General features: G+C 42.0%; 1 protein-coding gene across 8 annotated transcripts in view; it reads left to right on the top strand.

Annotated features, from left to right (window-relative positions):
• Positions 1 to 19395, top strand: part of LOC134532664 (uncharacterized) — a 60670-nt gene that overhangs the window by 7347 nt on the left and 33928 nt on the right. For 4 of the 8 annotated variants that reach the window (XM_063369340.1, XM_063369344.1, XM_063369341.1 and 1 more), the window contains exons 2-3: positions 13890 to 13946; positions 15801 to 16010. In XM_063369340.1, the coding sequence (XP_063225410.1) occupies positions 13893 to 13946; positions 15801 to 16010 (264 nt within the window). In that variant the 5' untranslated portion in view covers positions 13890 to 13892. Of the gene's footprint in view, positions 1 to 13585; positions 13803 to 13889; positions 13947 to 15800; positions 16011 to 19395 lie in introns of those variants that run through there. The other 4 variants (XM_063369343.1, XM_063369345.1, XM_063369347.1 and 1 more) reach the window with 4 other exon arrangements.

Here is a 19395-nt window from a genome sequence, read left to right as displayed (position 1 = left end):
CTCGAGATGCCATTAAATTTGAATTACATGCCTAAAGTATTGTAAGTTGCAGCGTCTGTAAATTGTGAATAGTTTAGTTCTTTATTTAATTAAAAGCGACTAAAACTATATAATTCGTGTAAAACAACACTTATAAAAATAGTAAGACCAATAATTTAGGTTATCAAAGGAATATGTAATTCTGTTCGATTTATATATGAAGATATACTTAATGGTCCATAATTCAACACCATACAGAGAAATACTGAATAGCTACATTTTCATAAGTTGTTTCTTTGTATGTTTTGTAATCTGCTTGTCAGGCCATATTCTCACAAAGTAAACTGCTGCGTTGTGAGCAATATTTATATCCGCCTTTTTATTCATGCAGCAAAACCGCCCTGGTCAAACACTTGTTCGAGGAAATCGAATTCATTAACAATTTCAACTTGTGTTGGTGATTGTTTTAGTTGGAGCATATTAGCCATATTGACATAATTTTTTTCATGTTCATTCCCTGTGCAAAAGTACAACTTTTCAGAGTGATCTCATGTAACATTTCCTAAAGTTCGTTGTCGAACTTGGCCAATATTGTTGTACATAAGCGGCATATCGTATATTATTTCAGGTTCTTAACCTCTTCTTGCGCAGTTATCCAAAGGTCGTCTTATTATGAATTTGCCATAGGCATTGAACAGTCGTGGATACCAAACCGAGTCTTGTGCAGAAGAATTTTGATGTGCCTTCGTGGTGTTTTTTGGTTTGCGTACATTTATTGTGGCAAAAGTAATGACGGGTTGTAAAAAAAATGGAATTTCTGTACGTAAGTAAAATTCCGCTGGGCACGAGCGCCGTGGAAACTGAGACACGGGATGTGCTGTGCACAATTAGATAAGGAAGGTGAGTATCGTATTGCATTGCGATTGTAATGGCAGGCGATATAGGAAACCAGAATGTGAAACCTGTGGAGCTATTGCAAAGGCGTAACAATGGGAGGTAGGGTTACACGCTGCTCCTAGAATGCCTCGAGATAATGTCTTGAGCTGTGTCGCAAGTTAGTGTTTGAGATATTATTTCAAATTCGAGAATAAAATTCCTTTTAAATATGTTTATAAGTCACTCCTGAATGAAATTTACAGTATTAAGAGAAATACCACGCCAACATGACATTCTAATATGGCGCCTAAATGATTGATCTTAATACGTTTTGTTGTTTTACATAAATAACGTGGGCGTTAATTAGTTCTCGACATAATTAGGGATGACCCACATATTGACACGACCACACACATTTTCTGATAAAGCAGTATTCAGTAAATTCTTGCCGTCGGACGCATTGCAATGAATGACGTCCCTCCGGTACGCCACGTCTCTGACAGACGTTTGAAAAAAGACTCTTCGTCTACTAGGTAACGGATCGAAGTCGTTATTTCTCCACAGCAACAGCATTATGAATTTAAAAATTTACTCCAGCCGTTGCGAGCTTTGTGTTCGTTGTGCGGTCGGCGCGCTGGGCAGCGGAAGGCAGAGCACGCTGTTAGTTCCGCTACTTGGTCACTTCCTCTTCTTCCATTTCCTCCCTCCTGTACCCCAAATAAAGGGTGCTGGCGAGTCATGCTGGCGAGTAGCCGTTGCCAGCTGTCAGTGGTTCCGTCGCATTATTTCTATGACAATGTGCCGATAACTGTGTGGAGAACAAGCTGCTGATGGATAGTACCAGCGTCAGTTAGTTCAATAAAATAGTTTACTTATATTTAGAAACATCGTTTAGACTTGTGACAGTTTACGCAAGCTATACTTGTAAAGTTGATATGGATAAAAAAATTGTTTGTCTGTAAAGTCGGTTTACGGACGATAGTTTAACGTGACAACGTCATAACAAAACATTGATGAAATGATTGATCCAGAAGAAAAGGAAATATCATATTCGGCCTGAGACTGAGCCGTAATAGGTTTTTGCAGCCAAACCATTTAGGCATTAAACATATTATATTCTTTGAGGAAGAATTTTTTTTTTTAATTTTTCAATATTTGCATGATAAAATCTACCTCTGCATACTTTTATGAATAAAATTGAATCATTTTTATTGAATTATCACTATTTTGTATGGATACAAAGGAGTGAAATGTAATGTGCAATTGAATTAATAAATTTACTTTTATTTGCATTCATTAATTCAAATATATTTATTACTTCTGAAATGTTGCGTGCGCCATATTTATTTTTACAAGTACAAAAAAAATTTCGCAGCTGCCGGGTTTCGAACCGACAACCTTTAGTTTAAGAGTTTGAAATACTGCAAATTTAAACCGAACCGAAAATGTAAACTTGGTCAGCGAGAGAGGACAGTGCAGTACGATTACATCAATTATGCTTTTTTTTTATCAAACGAGGCAGAAAATAAAATAATGTTTTATTGCGTAAACTCCGAAAAATAGCAACGCATTTGCAGATAAAAAGAGGACTTGGCCTGAATTCCTTTCTATTGAGTGTGTTGGGGGAGAGAAAGAAAAAGGAAGAGGGAGAGGTTGAGCTTGTTTCGTGAATTTATTGTTAGAGGCTAGGAAATCTCACTTATTCATTTGAGTCAAAATTAATACAATTGCGTGATTGCCCACAGCTAGTTTTTATACGCATTTAGGTTCTCCCAAGTCAATAACAAAAAAAAAAAAAAAAGAAGAAAGAACGGTCGGGATACATTTTTACCACTGGTCGGAAATGAAAGCTTTAAATAACTTCAGAAATTTCTTTTAAGCCAAATACTGCGATGTTTGGGTCCTTACTTCAGGACATGAGCGATCCTTTTCCCAGTTCATGTTCCTGATTTATGTCTTAGAATATTATTTATTCCTAACTATCTCGTTGTGAACGAGATCCCAATATTAAAAAAAAAGAAATTTCCATTAGTAGGGGCATGTATTTTTCACGAAATGATCTGATAACTCATTAGACTGCAATAAGGTATGCGTGCGCTAGCGATTGTTCATTTGCAATTGGCCGGGCCGTTCAGGATGCGTTTGCTTCCGCACTGGGTGGATATGATTGGCGTGCTGACAATAGTCTCGTAACCTGAAATAAACCCAGCCAACCATGAAACACAGACAATGCTACCAAGTTGTTAACACACAGCTGCGGTCTTGAGATCTTTTCGCGAAAAGTGCATGGCCCTGTCCATTAGTTATTTTTAAAATAATTACACTTCCAACGCTAGCAAACGTTTGGTAAGCACTGTCTTGAAACAACCAGACCCAACCACAAAATGGTTTTCCCGCCACCGCCGACTTCTCAACACACGTCCAGTTCGGTGTGTCGGTGAGCGTTTTTCCGCTTGAGATAACGCACGTTCGTTGATATCTCTTTGTTCGTTTCTTTCCTAAACGACGGGTTTCCCAAGAGAAACGTTTCGTGTTAGCTAAGTTGAGGCTCCCCGTAGTATGTATGGTATAGATTATTTCGCGAATTTATTTCACTCATCTTGCCTACACATAATAAATAGGGACAGGAAAAATTCGCGGGTTCAATGACCTGTAGGATGAACTCCATAGCTCTACGTACACTCGGTCAAATGTCACCCACTCATTGGCTGCTGTCTTGTGAGACGTCCCAACGTTGCAGCCTGTGATTCGTATAAAGCTTTGGTTGGGTGTTTCTCATTGGCCCAGAGTCATACAGGTGCGTTGTGAGCCAATAGCAGAGGCAGCACTGAGGTATAACTAGGTATTTATATTTTAGCCTATCGCGAAATGAATTCGCGAATTTTTCCGGTCTCTAATAATAAAGCTATTTAAAAATGATAATTGGTCGATAAATAGGTTACATCATTTGGCGAGTAACCACATCTTGTTTACAACTGGTTCTGGGTTGTCAAGGTCGTGTCAAGAACACTATATTCCAGTCATCAACGTAAACAGATGTATATGTGTTTCAAGTCTACTTTGCTACCCATTGAATCCGCGAAATCACCGTGACACTAAGTTCAAGAAGTAGATGCGAGCAGAAAATAGTATAGGTATCTCATTATGCACATAGCTGGCGAGAGTTTTTTTTGTGTTCAAGACTACAAATTAAATTTTAAGGGCTAGCATTCAAATATAATGACGCTTATACAGCCAAACACATCTCGTACTAAAAACGTTATCTGGCCAACTATAATATATTTTTTTCCCGATAAAGACGCCGCCAACTATTTTGCGACGGCAGAAAAAAAAAATTTGTAGTCTCGACGTAATCACATGTTAGTGACAGATACAATGACAGATGTCATCGATAAACCACTTTCACTAAAAATTGATTTATTTTTCCCCACACAGGACAAAATAGTCGTGGGTCGTTAATTGTGATGGAACATCCGACATTGAAGTCTTGCCTTCTGTTTTATTTTAGTTTCCATTGGGCGGTTGTAAACGTAGATTCACCGCATCTATGTTAAGTAAGTTGAGTCTACCACTGGATGGGCGTCTTTTCTTTTTTTAAGTGATCATTTCGCCATTGGAGCAGTTTTGCATAAGCTGTATTTTTACTTATTAATGGGAGAAAAAAGAAAGAAAAATAGTTGGTGTGAAAATGTAATGTTTCCGTGACGACAACCCAAGATTGTGGGGAGTGTTTGCGCCATGCCCTGATTCAAGCGTGCTCGCCCTCCCTTCCTTATTCCATCCTTTCTTTTACTCTCGCACCTCTCTGTGATGCAAACATCGACTCCTCTCTGATGGGGAAATAGCAAATAACGATGATTGCCTTGTAGTTTACCAGTGTTTACTTTTCAAGCCTGCAATAGCATTTTCTTTAATAATATTGTCTCTCCAGTACGTACGCGTGTGATATGGCGAGTAAAATATTATTTACTGATACGAAAATTTTTTTCGCCTTACGTTACTTACAGCGCGTCTACGGTATCACAATTTTTTTCATGTATAAAAAAATTAGAAAATGCGTATTACTGGCAGGTACACACGAAACATGCTTTTGTTACGATACATTTTTTTTTGGGGGGGGGGGGGGGATAGTTGGTGGATGTGAGGGGGTGGCCCATTGGCTCAGAGTCCTTCAGCAATACTGGCCCCATCACAGAAACAGCAAAAAAAAAAAAAAGAAAGTTGTCTGTAAAGTCGGTTTACGGACGATAGTTTAACGTGACAACGTCATAACAAAACATTGATGAAATGATTGCATACTTTATGAATAAAATTGAATCATTTTTATTTCAATAATAAAAGAATAAATACTTGAAATTATACTAGTAATCAGATTTTTTAAAATGCAAGAATATTTAACCTTTATTGCCGAAATTGTTGTTGTAATAAGCAATGAAAACCACATTAACTTTTCACTTCACTTTATAAACAGTCGAGTGGAAGAGAGATATATGCGGCGCAAGCGTACAATGAGCGTAACGGGTCACAGCGTAACGGGACACAGCGCAACGGAACAATGTGCGTAACGGGACACTTTTTCGTGCGTGCAGCCGGCGTTCATCGATTTATTAGACGTTGTCACGTCAAAAATGAACGTATTTGTTTTTTAGCCTGTCGCGAAACGAATCCGCTAACTGTCCCGGCCTCCGTCGGTCGGTGGAAATGTGAAACAGCCGAGCTCGCGCCGGGGACGAACGTGATTTACGCCCTGTTCTCGCCCACACGCCGTTAGTCACCGCCCTCGTGTGTCCGTCGGGGGTCGATACGACCCGCCGGTCTGTCCCGGGCCGCCACCCGCTGATCACCCCAGTTCGCAGTCCGCTGTTGCCAGATTCAGGGGCGCAACAACTAAATTTTCAAAGGGGGGGCAATATACCTTTTTATAAAGAATCATCGATCCCCCCTATTGAAGCGGGGGGTCCGGGAGTCCTTCCCCAGGAAAATTTGTATTTAAAGGTGGAAAATTATGCTATTTAAGCAGTTTATTATATAAAAATTGATTACACAGCACTTTCTTTGCCCCCGTTTGCCCCCACTTCAAGGTTTCAGAGGAGGGGCAAAATACCTCCCCCCCCCCCCCCCCCCTGTTGCGCCCTTGGCCAGATTGATCCCACCCGACTTGATTACGTTAAAAATAATAATTATTATTTGTTAAAAATAATAATTATTATTTTTAACGTCGTTATTTACAGTAAGTAGGGCCATGTCTTTTTTCACGAAAAGATTTCGAGACAAGCCGAGAGTCAAAACATTGTAGCATAGTCTGTTTTTCGTGATTGGGCGAGTTTTTTTTCTTCAGATACAGGTCTACTGAAGAACACCAATTACAGTAATTCACTGAGGAAGCAAACGCATCCTGATTGGTCCAGTCAATTAAGGGTAAATCTTCGTTCGCAGACGGCCGCCATTTTGCAAGGAAGAAACTGATGGCGCAGGCATACTGTATTGCAGTCTACTGGGCGTTCAGATCTTTTTTCCTGCCCCTATGAATGACCATTAAAATTCACAGTGCAAACTAAGGATGAGAAACGCTATAGTGTGAGCACCCTGGAGAACGCCCTTGAAAACTATCCTTACTTGAACTCGCTGCCAAGCGATAGTTTCTGTGTGTTGACGTGTCTTGGCATGTGGATTCCAGCCGAGTCAAAGCCAAGGGTTTTCACCGACTTTCGATAGATATCGTAGTCGCCAACATCAGGATAGCAGTAAGCAACATCAGACAATAGCCGCCATGTTGAATTTTTTTGTTTGTTTTCTCGTCCGTACAGTTATTTTTACACGTTAGTAATTCACTAAGTGTAATATAATTAGAGACCGGAAAAATTCGCGGATACATTTCGTGATAGGCTGAAATTCAAACATGTGTACAATTCTGCTGGTTCTGCTATTGGCTCGCAGTTTAACTGGAGCTCTCTGGGCCAATGAGAGACCATCGACCAAAGAAGCGTCGAATCACAAGCTACCCAGTGGAGACGCCTCACAATTTAGTACCCAATGAACACGCGTGTTTACTTGAGAAATGCAGAGGATAATGGAGGCTATCCTAGAGGTCATTGAATCCGCGAATTTTTCCGGTCCCAAAATATAATGGGTGTAAAAGGTACCGCAAGTGATAATAATCACGAACACGTGCGAAATTTTTTTACACCAATTATATTAGGTACATTTAGTGAATATCTTGAAAATTTTTGTGACGGAACAACAAATATATCATGTCCAAAACATAATGCCCCAGTTATGAATTTTAATAGTATCAACTGCAAGAAGTGTTGCAGAGTTTTGGTTCTAGGTCACAATTAAAGAGTAACTCAAACAGTTTTAGATAAGCGCGAGTACTGCTTCTTTGTTTTCTCGCGAAAAATTGGCATTTAAAGTTCTGTGATTTGCTAAGAGTGAATCTGTAATTTCAGCCCTCCCATTGGAATCTCTTTGTACGAGAGTGGTTGAACGTCGAAGTCCCTGACCGTTGGGTTGGTCACAATGGTCGAGACGACAGAGCTCTTTTTCACTGACCTCCACGTTCACCTGACGTAACTCCATGCGAATTTTTCTTTAGAGGCTTTATAAAAGATCGAGTCCACGTTCCGCCGCTACCTGATGAATAATGATAATTCAGAATTGGGGACAGAATTGAAGAGGATATTCCATTAGTCCGGACTTGTTAACCAAAGTGTGGGAAGAATTGGATTTTTGTTTATATTTGTGCCCTATAACTAAAAGTGCACATATTGCACATGTGTAAAAAAAAACTAGGTTAGTTTACCTTCATTTTGATGTATGATTTGTTGTTAGTAGACTAAATTTAACTGTTTTAATATACCATTGATGGGACATTATTTAATGTACAACGGAGGTATGGTCTGGGGAGTGCTAAAAGACCACGCATAAATGAAGAGTGTAAATGTTACCTGTGATGAAAAGATTCGTAGTTTTGGCTGGAAGTAATGATCCTGAGAGGTCCGTGTAAAATGTCCGTGCCGGGTCGTTACCACAACGCCGAACGTACAATAACGCCGAATACCATAACGCCGAATGCCAAATTGACCGCAACGCCGACATCTAGAAAACTGTTGTGTACCACAACGCCGAAATACAGTAACGCCGAAAAATGTTGCTACGTGAAAAGGGGGGGGGGGGCACAGGAGCAAAATGAAAAACAACTGAAGGAATTTGTGTGCTAACCTTACCTAACATAACCTAACCTTTGTGGCAGTCCTGCAATGACATTTTTCGGGGTTAATGTATTTCGGCGTTGTGCCAATTCGGCGTTGCGGTACACGGCAATTTTCTGGCTGTCGGCGTTGTGGTCAATTTGGCATTTCGGCGTTATGGTTTTCGGCGTTATTGTACGTTCGGCGTTGTGGTATTTCGGCGTTGTGGTGCGTCCCCGTCCGCGTGCCACGAGTAAAGTCCGCGAGTGTCCGGGATGACGTGTACGGTAATGGCACGGTACCGTGAATGGGACGTGGCCCTCATAACCTCTCACCTTCATCAGCCATCGTCCACCCGTGGCGTCTCCCTTCGCGCAGCGCGCGATCGGCTATCAGCGCTGCTGTCCGGGCCTCGCGGGGCGGCGGCGGAGGTGACGTCACGCAACTCAAATCACAATAATTGCTTCTGCACATCGTTCCACGGACGGGATAGATAATTCATGCATGTCGCGGAGCTTAATTCATGCGTCTTAAAACACTTAATCCAAATTTTCAGAAGCACTGTGATACACACTGCTGTAATTCAGGGTGTCCATAAAAGAATGTCCCATTTTCAATGTTATATTATAATAGTTTAATTGCTACTTTGTACAACAAATCATACGTCAAATTGCAGGTAAACTAACATATTTTTTCTTACAAATGTTCAGTATGTACACATTTTTTTTATACGGAAAACATCCAACCTAAAGTCCATTTCTTCCCCAAGTTGTCAGCAGTGTACGCTGTAATTTATTTTCGTAAAATGGAACACGAAATATTCATTTATAATTAATTACAGATATTTGTACATTGACATGGAAGCAATAATTGTTTCATTACGAAATAGTGTTCGCAGGAATACTGGGTTTCGGATTCTTACCCGGGCATTTATGCTTTGTGTTGTAACCAGTAATTGAAACAATTAAATCATCAACAAAATTAAAAAGCTCTTCTGTTTTCTTTTTTCTGAAGCCGAATCATTGCTTAAATTTTATTTGCGTACGAACGTTGAATTCCCCTATTCTTTTTAAAATTCAATTTATTGTAAACGCTCTGACGGCTGTGCTGGAACCCCTCCTTGCCAGACACCTGTCTGCAGGCAGGGCCCCTGCCTTGAGGCGTGAGACCGCAGTTTCGGCAGCTGGCGTCCCCGTCGCGGTCACGTGAGTGGGCAGGGGGGGGGGGGGGCTCGAGACGACCCGGCCGGAAGCGCGCGTCGCTGGGGCACAACGGCGGCCTTCCGCCCTCCCCGGTCCGTGGCGAGCCTCGGTCAGCATCTCCCCGCACACGCCCCAGACGATGCTATGATGCTAACCTGCGTCCCAAGTTATCAGTGATTTAGAGACCTGCAAAATTCGCGGATTCAGTGACCTCCAGGATAGACTCTACTACACTCTACACACTCGGACAAATGCCACACCTGTTCATTGGCTGCTGACTTGTGAGTCGTCTCGACGGAGTGTCTGTGATTCGACACTTCTTTGAGGGAGGGTCTCTAATTGGCCCTCATTACTCCAGAGTGAACCAGTGGTAGAAGCAGCGCTAAGGTATAATTATTTGAATTTTGTAGCATATCACAAAATGAATCCACGAATTTTGCAGGTCTCTAGTGATTACTTGCTACACACCTCGACAGTTGTTACTGTCATTGTCTGGCTTCCGGCTGGACTCGCGGGGGGGGGGGGGGGGGGAGGACGGCCTCCGCTCCGACCCTTTTGGTTACCATAGCAACACGTCACTCTTTCACTTCTTTTACAGAAGATTCCTTTATGAACCAGTTGCCAAGAAATAGTTTGCACAACACAAGGCTATGGTACTCGATAGCTTTAGGTGAATCTATATAGCAATTGTATACAGACACGTGTATCAATCTAAAAAAAAAATGGCGTTAAGGGTGACACATTTGAAAGAACATACGTCTTCCTCCCCCCCCCCCCCCCCTCTTGCCGAAGAAATAGCATCGCCAAGTGAGCCGCGGGATAGTTTGTGTCCGGAAGGCCAGGAGGGAAAATGGTCGACTCAGACCTGGAATACCTGTAAATCATCAGGGAATGTTTTTTGGAATTTCAAGCTGTGTAGCAACCCTTAAATAACGCCACGTCATGCTGCTGGTGCTGGAGGGAAGCCTACGATTCACTCGTCCTTCTGGACATACCCGAATACTCAAGTTGGCAAGCCTTCTTTTCACAGACGAGAGAACCAAACCCGAAGTTCCCCGAAGTTCATGCTCGCTTTTTTTTTTTTTTTTCGTACCACAACACGTGTATTTATTTGGGGGAAACCGTTTACATGATTTCACAGTATCTATAATGTAGTTATCCTAACCAAATCAACCGTCCACAATGTTTTAAAGTATTTATAATGTAGCTAACCTAACCTAACCTAATTGACCATTAGTTATCATGAGTTGTATATTTATTTACAATGAACAAAAAAATGCACGATCGGGAGTTTGGCTCTCTCGTCTGTTGAAAGAAGGCTTGCCAACGTGAGTATTCGGGTATGTCCGGAAGGACGAGTGAATCGTAGGCTTCCCGGTGCGGGAGCTCGGGTACTGCCCGTGCCTTGGGAAAGCAACTACACAACTGCCACGATGTCCTCGGTGCAGCGCGCGCGGCCTCCGGGCATGGAGTTGACGACAGCCGCTGCTTCTGGCGGGTCGCGATAAGACATGCGCGCGATTATGCAATCGCAGGTAGGCCGGCCTTTGACGTCGCGTCGTTCAAAACGCTTGATAGCTGAAGTTGGAACGTTTCCTATGCCATTTTGAAACGATTATACTAACATTTTACAAAAATAACCTATGTGCTCACACTTAAAGAAGACTTGGAGTTTTTTTTTTTTTTAAATAATATCTGTTTTTTATAATACGTGTCTGAAAGTAAAAAAAAAAAAGTAATGTTTTGGCAATGTATAAAATCGTGAATTTTTCAATAAAACCCAGACGGCTGTTCCATACCACAACTATGGCTTCGCCATGGTTAGGTTTCTTCTACTCTTGGATGAGGCTGCCTATGATTGGTGTGCAGTTTAAAAAGACACCACAGAGTAGGTACTTTATCGTTGAAAAAATGTTTATTTAAATTGCCAGTCGCAGAATATTGATACTTGTAAAGTTGATTAAATCATTCATTCTGCGAGACATTATAGTACTCCTGTGTAATGCTTTGCCTAGGATTTTGAGTTTTTTTTTCTAAGAATTCCTATTTCGTACTTTGAGCATAAAAGCATGTAATAGTTTCTAAAATTTGTGATTGAAAAAAATGTATCACACTTTCGACGTTCGTTACTAAAGTTGATGTAGAGTTTGATTCTAACATGCACTACCTATTTTATACGGAGTATGGATATCCGAAATGCCCAGAAGTGTTTAGTGTATCATTACTGAAAGTTTGTGAACCAGAAACTTGAAATACACGATGTTAAATGTTTTACGCTCGAGCCAAGGAAACTGGAACGAGTTGCAAGTGCATTTCCGAAGCTGGATTTACAAATTTCACAACAAACACAAGAAAATTTCACTATTCATAAAACACGCAAGTCACAAGACATTACAAACCCTACAACTTGAAGCTGAAAGACTGTAAAAGGTTTTGCTCATCGGGCCTCTTGATTCTAAGCGTCATTTGCTTTCAATGTGTAATAGTTTAGTAACTGAAAACGTGATGCGCGTGATAAGAAGAAAATCTTAGCATTCTAAACACGTTACGTCTGCATCTTCAAAAGTCATTGGAACACTTCACTTCAAATATATACTTAGAAGATGGAAAAGCAGGAATTTGAAAGCTGCCGAGGCTTGTGTTGCGTTTTTAAGTCTTGCGTTACTTCTGAGCGGGCATTTGAAACCGTTGTTATTTAACTTGTAGCGTGTTGTGAACTCGGCCTTAGAAGTTTGGACTCGTGGTGGCGTGGGAAACTGCCAGTGTAGAGGCTGCGGTCTGGATAGCCGGAGAGTAAAAGTGGTAGTGACGGAGCGAGGAGCGACGGAGTCAGGGGTAACAGGTTTGGAAGTCATTGACTCCGTGAACGACGCTACGGCGTGCCGGCCTGGTGATTCCCCGCCATCTTCCGACGCTTCCCCACCAACAAGGCTTCGCGTCTGGAGAATCCTGCGTCTGCGTCGAAGCCTTTCAGGATCCGGCATTACGGAACCTGTAATGGTAGTTGACGTCTGATCACGACTTATAACTAGGCAGAGGCGAAGCCAGGGGGGGGGGGGGGTTAGGGGTTCAACCCCCCCCCCTTACCACCAAATCTTTAATTAATTTCTTATTCATCACTCAAACAAATTTCATATTAAAATTAATAAAATTTTTACCATTACAATATTTAAATTTAAGAACAGAAAACTGCTAAAATAGCACTAATTTACACCTTAAAATTCAAATTTTCCCGGGGGAGGACCCCCGGACCCCCCGCTTTAATACGGGGGGGGGGGGGGGGCATGCTTCTTAACACCCCTCATATACAAAATCCTGGCTACGCCACTGTACCTAGGGACCTGAAAAATTCACGGTTTCGATGACCTTCAGGATAGTCCACACAGTCCTCTGTACACTCTGGCAAATAACACCAGTTCGTTGGCTGCTGACTTGTGAGTTGTCTCAACTGGTTTTCCCTGTGATTCGTTACTTCTATGGTTGAGAGTTTCTCATTGGCCCAGAGTCGCCCAGACGAACAGTGAGCCAATAGCAAGAGCAGCATAAAGGTATATGTGTATGAATTTTAGACTATCGCGAGATTAATCTGCGAATTTTTCTGGTCTCTACTTATACCCGACATTTTGGAGTTTTTAGCTCAACTCTCGCTCACTCATGACGTCACAGAGTGGACTGTCTTCGCTGTTCCAACTCGATAATGAGAGGCGAGAGGGAACCCGAGCGACAATGCGCGCGCGCTGTACACACTCAATTTGCCTCATCTGGGGATACTTATGTGTAATTTGTTGACAACTAAGAAAAGAGTCTGACGAAGTTATGTCTCCCGAACGTAGTTCAGCACCGCCAAGGCAGCAAGCAGCTTCGATTGGCTGCTTGCTACTTCGTCTTTTCACCGCGCGCTAGTTGTTGAAGTTATTGGTGAGGCAAGTTCATGTGGTGTTGCGGTTACCGTCGTTACAACTATAGCATGTCTCTTCCGTAGATTGCGGTATGCATTTAAATGAATATTTACTCTCTCTCTTATCTTTCCAATGCACGATTTCTGCCATTAGCACAGTCATTGTTTCGTTGTGCTCTGGTGCCAGATATACACCCCAGTATCTTTGGGAAGCGCGAATTGCAGACTCCCTTCGCCGTGATAGTCTTACATTAATTTTTTTTTTTTTGGTCGCACGGCCGCCTTCGTGAATTTTCTCTTCGTAATGGAATGCCGAGTAAATAACAAATAATGATAATGTTAGAGTATTCATTAGACGTGGAGGCTCGAGATTTCGAAACGATGAAATAAGTACAGTAGGTTAGTATTTCAACCAGAGCAGCCGAGCGCGCTTCTGTTTTGTGGCGGTTGACCTTGTGTCGCCGTCTCGTGCAGCCTCGGCGATCTTCGTTCACCTCCGCCGACGTAAACTAGTTTGGCTTCCATAATCAAGCAGAAACGAGTTCCATTCCGCTTTCCTTCGCAGCGCAGTTCACCCGGCGCAGTTGTTAACCTGTAGTGCCGCGACTTTTCCGTCAAGAACAACTTCGAATATTTCGCAGTCGAAGCTTTACTTGTGTACGTTACGTGACAGTATTAATTTAGAGGTATGCTTTGACGCGCTCTAAATGTTTCAACTAATGTGATTTTTATTTTTTGTTTCAGAATATGGAACTGTTCCTGCTGTTACTAGTGCTGTGGTCTGCTGTTGTGGCGGCTGTGGTAAGTCTATATTCATTATGTTCGGGTTCGTTCAGGGATGGTATTGCCAGCTATAATTATTTGTGTATATATCATCGGGCTGAATATATAGTACATATATATTTAAATCAGGATAGCGTCCGCGTTATGCATGCAGGTTTTATGGATATAGGAGGGGGTGGAGGGATGTGTGTGCTTCCTTTAGCTGCTAAAATAACTTAAACTGACATCTTGAAATTCAAATCCGGATCTCTGTGTTGTTAGCGATCATGGACACCCATGTATGTGTGCATATTTAATGGGCTTGAAACTAATATTGGGATTAGGGTTACTATGAATCAGTGGCGGATACAGAAACACAATTCCACGAACATCAGAAAAGACTATGATCATCGTCTTAACATTCAACCTCACCTGTCTTTTTTTTTTTTTTTTTTGTCTGTGGGAGACAGGAGTCTTCCACTGGCTTGACGCTTGCTCGGTTTCTGGGTGTTACCCGTAACACCAACTCTCATCACCTGTAATGACTAGGTCAAAAAGTTTGGATCACTTTCAATCTCTTTTTTCAAGTCCTGGTTCAAATTAAATATATATTTTTTTTTTTAAATTTGAATTCTGTTTGAGAAAACGAAGATCAAATTTAGTGGCAACACGTCTCATTTGCAAATCCTCAGTCAAAATCCGCTGGCACGAGCTCCAACTCAATCCTGTCTCTTCCGAAATTTCGTCGATCGTGAAACGACGATCCTCGTTTTTTTTTCCGGATTTTTTTTTAACGTTTTCATCGTTTCGAGATGTTGAAGCGCGCTTAAGAACGAGCATAGTCTTCAACACTCATCTCATCTCACCACGTTTAAACCGCCCAAACCACTCGAAAACTTGTGTGCGGCTCATAGCATCCTCCTTGAAAGCTTGTTGAAGCATTTGGTAAGCTTCCGTTGCCGATATTTCAAGCAGGAATCAAAACTTCAAACACACTCTTTGTTCTTTCAAATCTGCCAAACGACTTCGATATCACGATCAAGCGTTAACCTACAAACTGATGCCGCCTGGGCAGCTGTTTAGTGAAGGTATCTAATAACCCCCATCTAGCGGAAGAACTCTCTACTACATCTACGGAATGACAGCGCGCTCTTCAGTCCGGTTTTTTGATGTGACAACATCTAATAAATCGATGAACGCCGGCTGCACGCAAGAAAAAGTGTCCCGTTACGCACATTGTTCCGTTACGCTGTGTCCCGTTACACTCATTGTTCCGTTACGCTGTGTTCCGTCACGCTGTCGGCGAGTGCAGTAATAATAGGTTATGTTACAATTGACTAAAAAATTATGGTGATTCATATAATTGATATTAGATATTTGATTAAAATTTATTTATATGAAAACTTGTTCATAATTATATTCAAACTTTTTAGCTAAACGCCAGTTTTTAAAATTAATTACAAGTCATCTACACGTGATCTGTTTCGTCGACTGTTTATAAAGTGAAGTGAAAAGTTTATGTGGTTTTCATTGCTTATGACAACAATAATTTCGGCAATAAAGGTTAATTATTCTTGCATTTTAAAAATCTGATTACTAGTATAATTTCAAGTATTTATTCTTGTATTATTAAAATAAAAATGATTCAATTTTATTCATAAAAGTATGCAATCATTTCATCAATGTTTTGTTATGACGTTGTCACATTAAACTGTCGTCCGTAAACCGACTTTACAGACAACCAAATATTTTTTTTTTGGTCCACCCTAGTGTAATTGTAACTGGGACAACATGTATTACTTAACATTCTTGGAGACGGATATGTTTTAAGATTTTTGCTATATTTGCAAAGATAGAAGCGATCTCCATGGAGTTATGTTCGTGCCTGTGCAGGAGTACCGCGCCACGGTGAACCTGAGCGACCCGCAGGGGGTGTCCAGGGTGCAGGGGAACCTCACCCTCGTGCAGGTGGACGACGGCCCGGTGACGGTGACGGGCCTCGTGACGGGGCTGCTCCCGGGCAAGCACGGCTTCCACGTGCACGAGAAGGGAGACTTCGCCGGCAACTGCACCGCCGCCGGCGGCCACTACAACCCCTTCTACGTGAGCGCTCCTTGATGTCTGTTGTTGTTGTTGCTGAACCTAGACCTGGCCAGATCTGGCTAGACCGAAGCCTCCGCGCAGGGCCCGCAACTAGAGTCTCTGGCAACCGGTGGCATGAATGGATTCATGCGCCCCCCCCCCCCCCCCCACACCAATAAAGCGGATGTCCGGGGGCCCTCCCACGGGAAAAAAAATGGTGCCATTTAAGCATTTTCCATACCTACATGTAACAGTTTCTGTGCTACTGTAACTTCCATGCAAAAAAACTTTTTACCAGTTACCAGTTGTAGTAGGAATTACAATGCAAGCGATTTCGGCGCCCCCACAGTTTTGCGCCCGGGGCGTATGCCCCGCTTGTTTCCCCCCCCCCCTCCCCTCCTAGTTACGGCCCTGCCTCTGCGCCTAGTCATGCTGGGGTCTCATACATGGCGTGCGCTTGTTCGGGGGATTGGCCGGCCATGGCGGCAGTTGGCGCTGTGACTCAACTCACCTGTCTTGAAACTGTGTTAAGTTGGGCCGGGGTTAAACCTGCATGGCTACGGGCAGGTATTTTTCGCGAAAAGATCTGAACCCTTATTAGAGTGCAACAATGTATACCCGCACCTGTGGTTTCTCCCTTGTGATTGACGGCCGTCTGCGAGAAAAGTAAGTCGTTGCCTTGTTTGACCGGGCCACTCAGGACGCGTTTACTTTCGCGCTGAATCACTGTGATTGGTGTTGTAACAATCGATATGTACCTGGGAGAAACTCGCCCAATTACGAAACACAGACGATGCTACAGTGTTTTACTTCAATCTAGTCTCGAAATCCATTGCGCGAAATCTGCATGCCCCTATTCATAGCTACAGAGAAAACCCTGGGCGTAGACATGCTGGGTGCAAAGGGCGTCCAAGCACTGCTCCAAGTGGGGAAGGGGTCTATAGTCCCTCACGAGCTCGAAATTTATTTATTTTTTTCTTAGGAGGTTTTATTAATGTTACTTAATTACTTACATTCATGAGTTATTTTTTGTATTTCATCAAACGTTGTGTAAAAACCAGTTAATTTCCGTATTATTTGTTACCGTAAGTTTGTAAATATTCCATAAGGCCATTCATTCTCTGACTTATCTAAAGTCTTGTTTTGCAACTGCATCCTTTCTTTGGATGATAGCCCCTCCCGAAATATCTTCCTGGGCCGCCCTTGATGGGCACGCATTAATATCATGGGAATATGCGGGATTCAGATGATGGTATTAATGAAAATTTGGACAGAGTAGAAAAAATTTCTACAACGCGGGGGGGAGGGGGGGATTGGGGGGATGCCCCGTAAAACGAAGTCCAATTTCATATCTGTATCCATTTTGTTTTTTTGCCAGCGACGCAAGCGCCCCTGGCGGTGAGTGGCCAGTCAGAACCTAAAAGCTAGAAATAAGAGGCGCCGAAAAGTCTTTTAAATTGGCACTTTCGGGGCCACAGCCATGCTGGATTATCGGCCGTTCAAAAAATAGTTTAAACTGAAATACAAAATGTGAAACACGACCCGCTCCAATGATAACCGACAGTAACGATAAACCCCGAGCGAACCAAATGCGCCGGTAAACTCTCTAATGCGGCCTGGTGAACCAAGGGCAAAACAGACGGAAACCACCCGAAGAAAATCTGAGCACAAGCGGCCTCGATCGGAGCCGGTGTGCCTAAACCGTAGAATGCCGGATTATGGACCTGTCACAATATATCCAAGTTCAATGTGGTACTCCGAACCACCTGCATGCCGATTCACTGATCATTAATTTGAGTCGTACCGGTATGTTTGTGGTCGAACCCAAGACCCTCGCATAATGAGCGTAGCACGTTAGAGATCATGGCTCGCTAGCACCCACTGAGTTTGTCCTCTGCTAGGGCACAATAGGTACGTACCAGGACAAGGTCATCGTGAGTGGAAAAACCATCATTATTTAATGTGCCGTTTTATTGAATATACATCTTTTAAAACCCGACAATTAAATTTAAATACCTGAATACTGTAAACAGTATTGCGCCCATAACTGTAAACGTGATCTGCGTGTATCACATTACTTTCAAGCATTCTATTAACAATAGGCTTGTATTATCCACCCTATCAGGGTAAGCACAATCATAAAAAAATCTAGAAACTCAACCGGCGGAGGGGAGGGGGAAATTTGCTTCCTCATTGCCCCCCCCCCCCCCTCCCCGGACCTCTCTTTCCTCTCATGGCTCTTTACCTGGGATATTATTTAGTTCTTTGATGATTCTCGCAATGTAGAAGATTGCTTTAAAACATTTTTTTGAACATACACCAGCACAATGGTGTGTGCCAAAAAAATAATAGTTTTTTAAATAGAAATATTATGTAGGTTTTGAAGGTCTGTTTTGGCGGAGAGAGGAAAAGGATTGTTCAGTATTGCCCGCCATAAACTTGTACAATGCATTCCAGCTAATCTGCACAGTTTGGAATTGATTTTTGACAAATGGTTCCCGCCACAGACTGAACAAAATTAAACTTAAAACCTGGGCAGTCTTAACTTTTTTCCATCTGACAACATTTTATAACCAGTGGTTTCATGTTTTAACACCTTCACTTGAAGATTCAAACACATTTCAGAAATGAACTTACTGAAATCATGTAATTTCAGAAGTATTGACGATATTAACTTTCAACATATTTTTAGATGCATTCGTAAATCTAATTGTGTGCTTTATGAAATTGTTATAATACACATATAATATTCATTAAATAATATTGCCTATTAGTAGATATACCATGCCTGTGTGAACACTAAAGGCCTTTACACCTACCGGGGAGCCCCTTTTTTTTTCCTTGCGCCACTGTTCTTACAAGCATGATTTTAAATTATAAGTTTCTAACAGAGCAGTAGGTGACTGGCTGTTCCACTTCATATCCTTGTTTCAGGTTTCAGGATCTATCCAGTCTGTGGTAGAATCCTTTGATCATTAAAAAGGGACCAAGCTAATATTGCATGCCATGATTCCTGAGACTTTGCCTTTGACAATGCAAACTAAGTGTATTGAGTCGAGAGAGGTCCGGACTAGGAATGCACATCTCATTTCAAGTCTATATGCCTCAGGGATCGAACTAGGCTTTCCTTCGCTCGGGCAGAAATCGTGATTAGCTCCCTTCTCTCTCTATCTCTCTCTCTTCCCCCCCCCCCCACCAATTGCAATAAACATACCAGGCATAATTTGTTTTGCATCAACATACATTATATGTAACATTTCAAGTAAAAATAAACACACTAGAAACTGGGTAATAAAGATCTCCATTGATAACATGGTTGTATATAATGGGGAAAATAAACTTACATATATAATATATTGTGTATTTTTTTTATTTACCTTTTTATTTTATCCATTTTTAGTCTACA

The sequence above is a fragment of the Bacillus rossius genome, chromosome 6 (assembly GCF_032445375.1).
Source record: "Bacillus rossius redtenbacheri isolate Brsri chromosome 6, Brsri_v3, whole genome shotgun sequence".
NCBI classification, from domain to species: Eukaryota; Metazoa; Arthropoda; class Insecta; order Phasmatodea; family Bacillidae; genus Bacillus; species Bacillus rossius.
The sequence above is the reverse complement of the archived record's forward strand: the minus strand, read 5'-3'. Positions and strand labels throughout refer to the sequence as shown.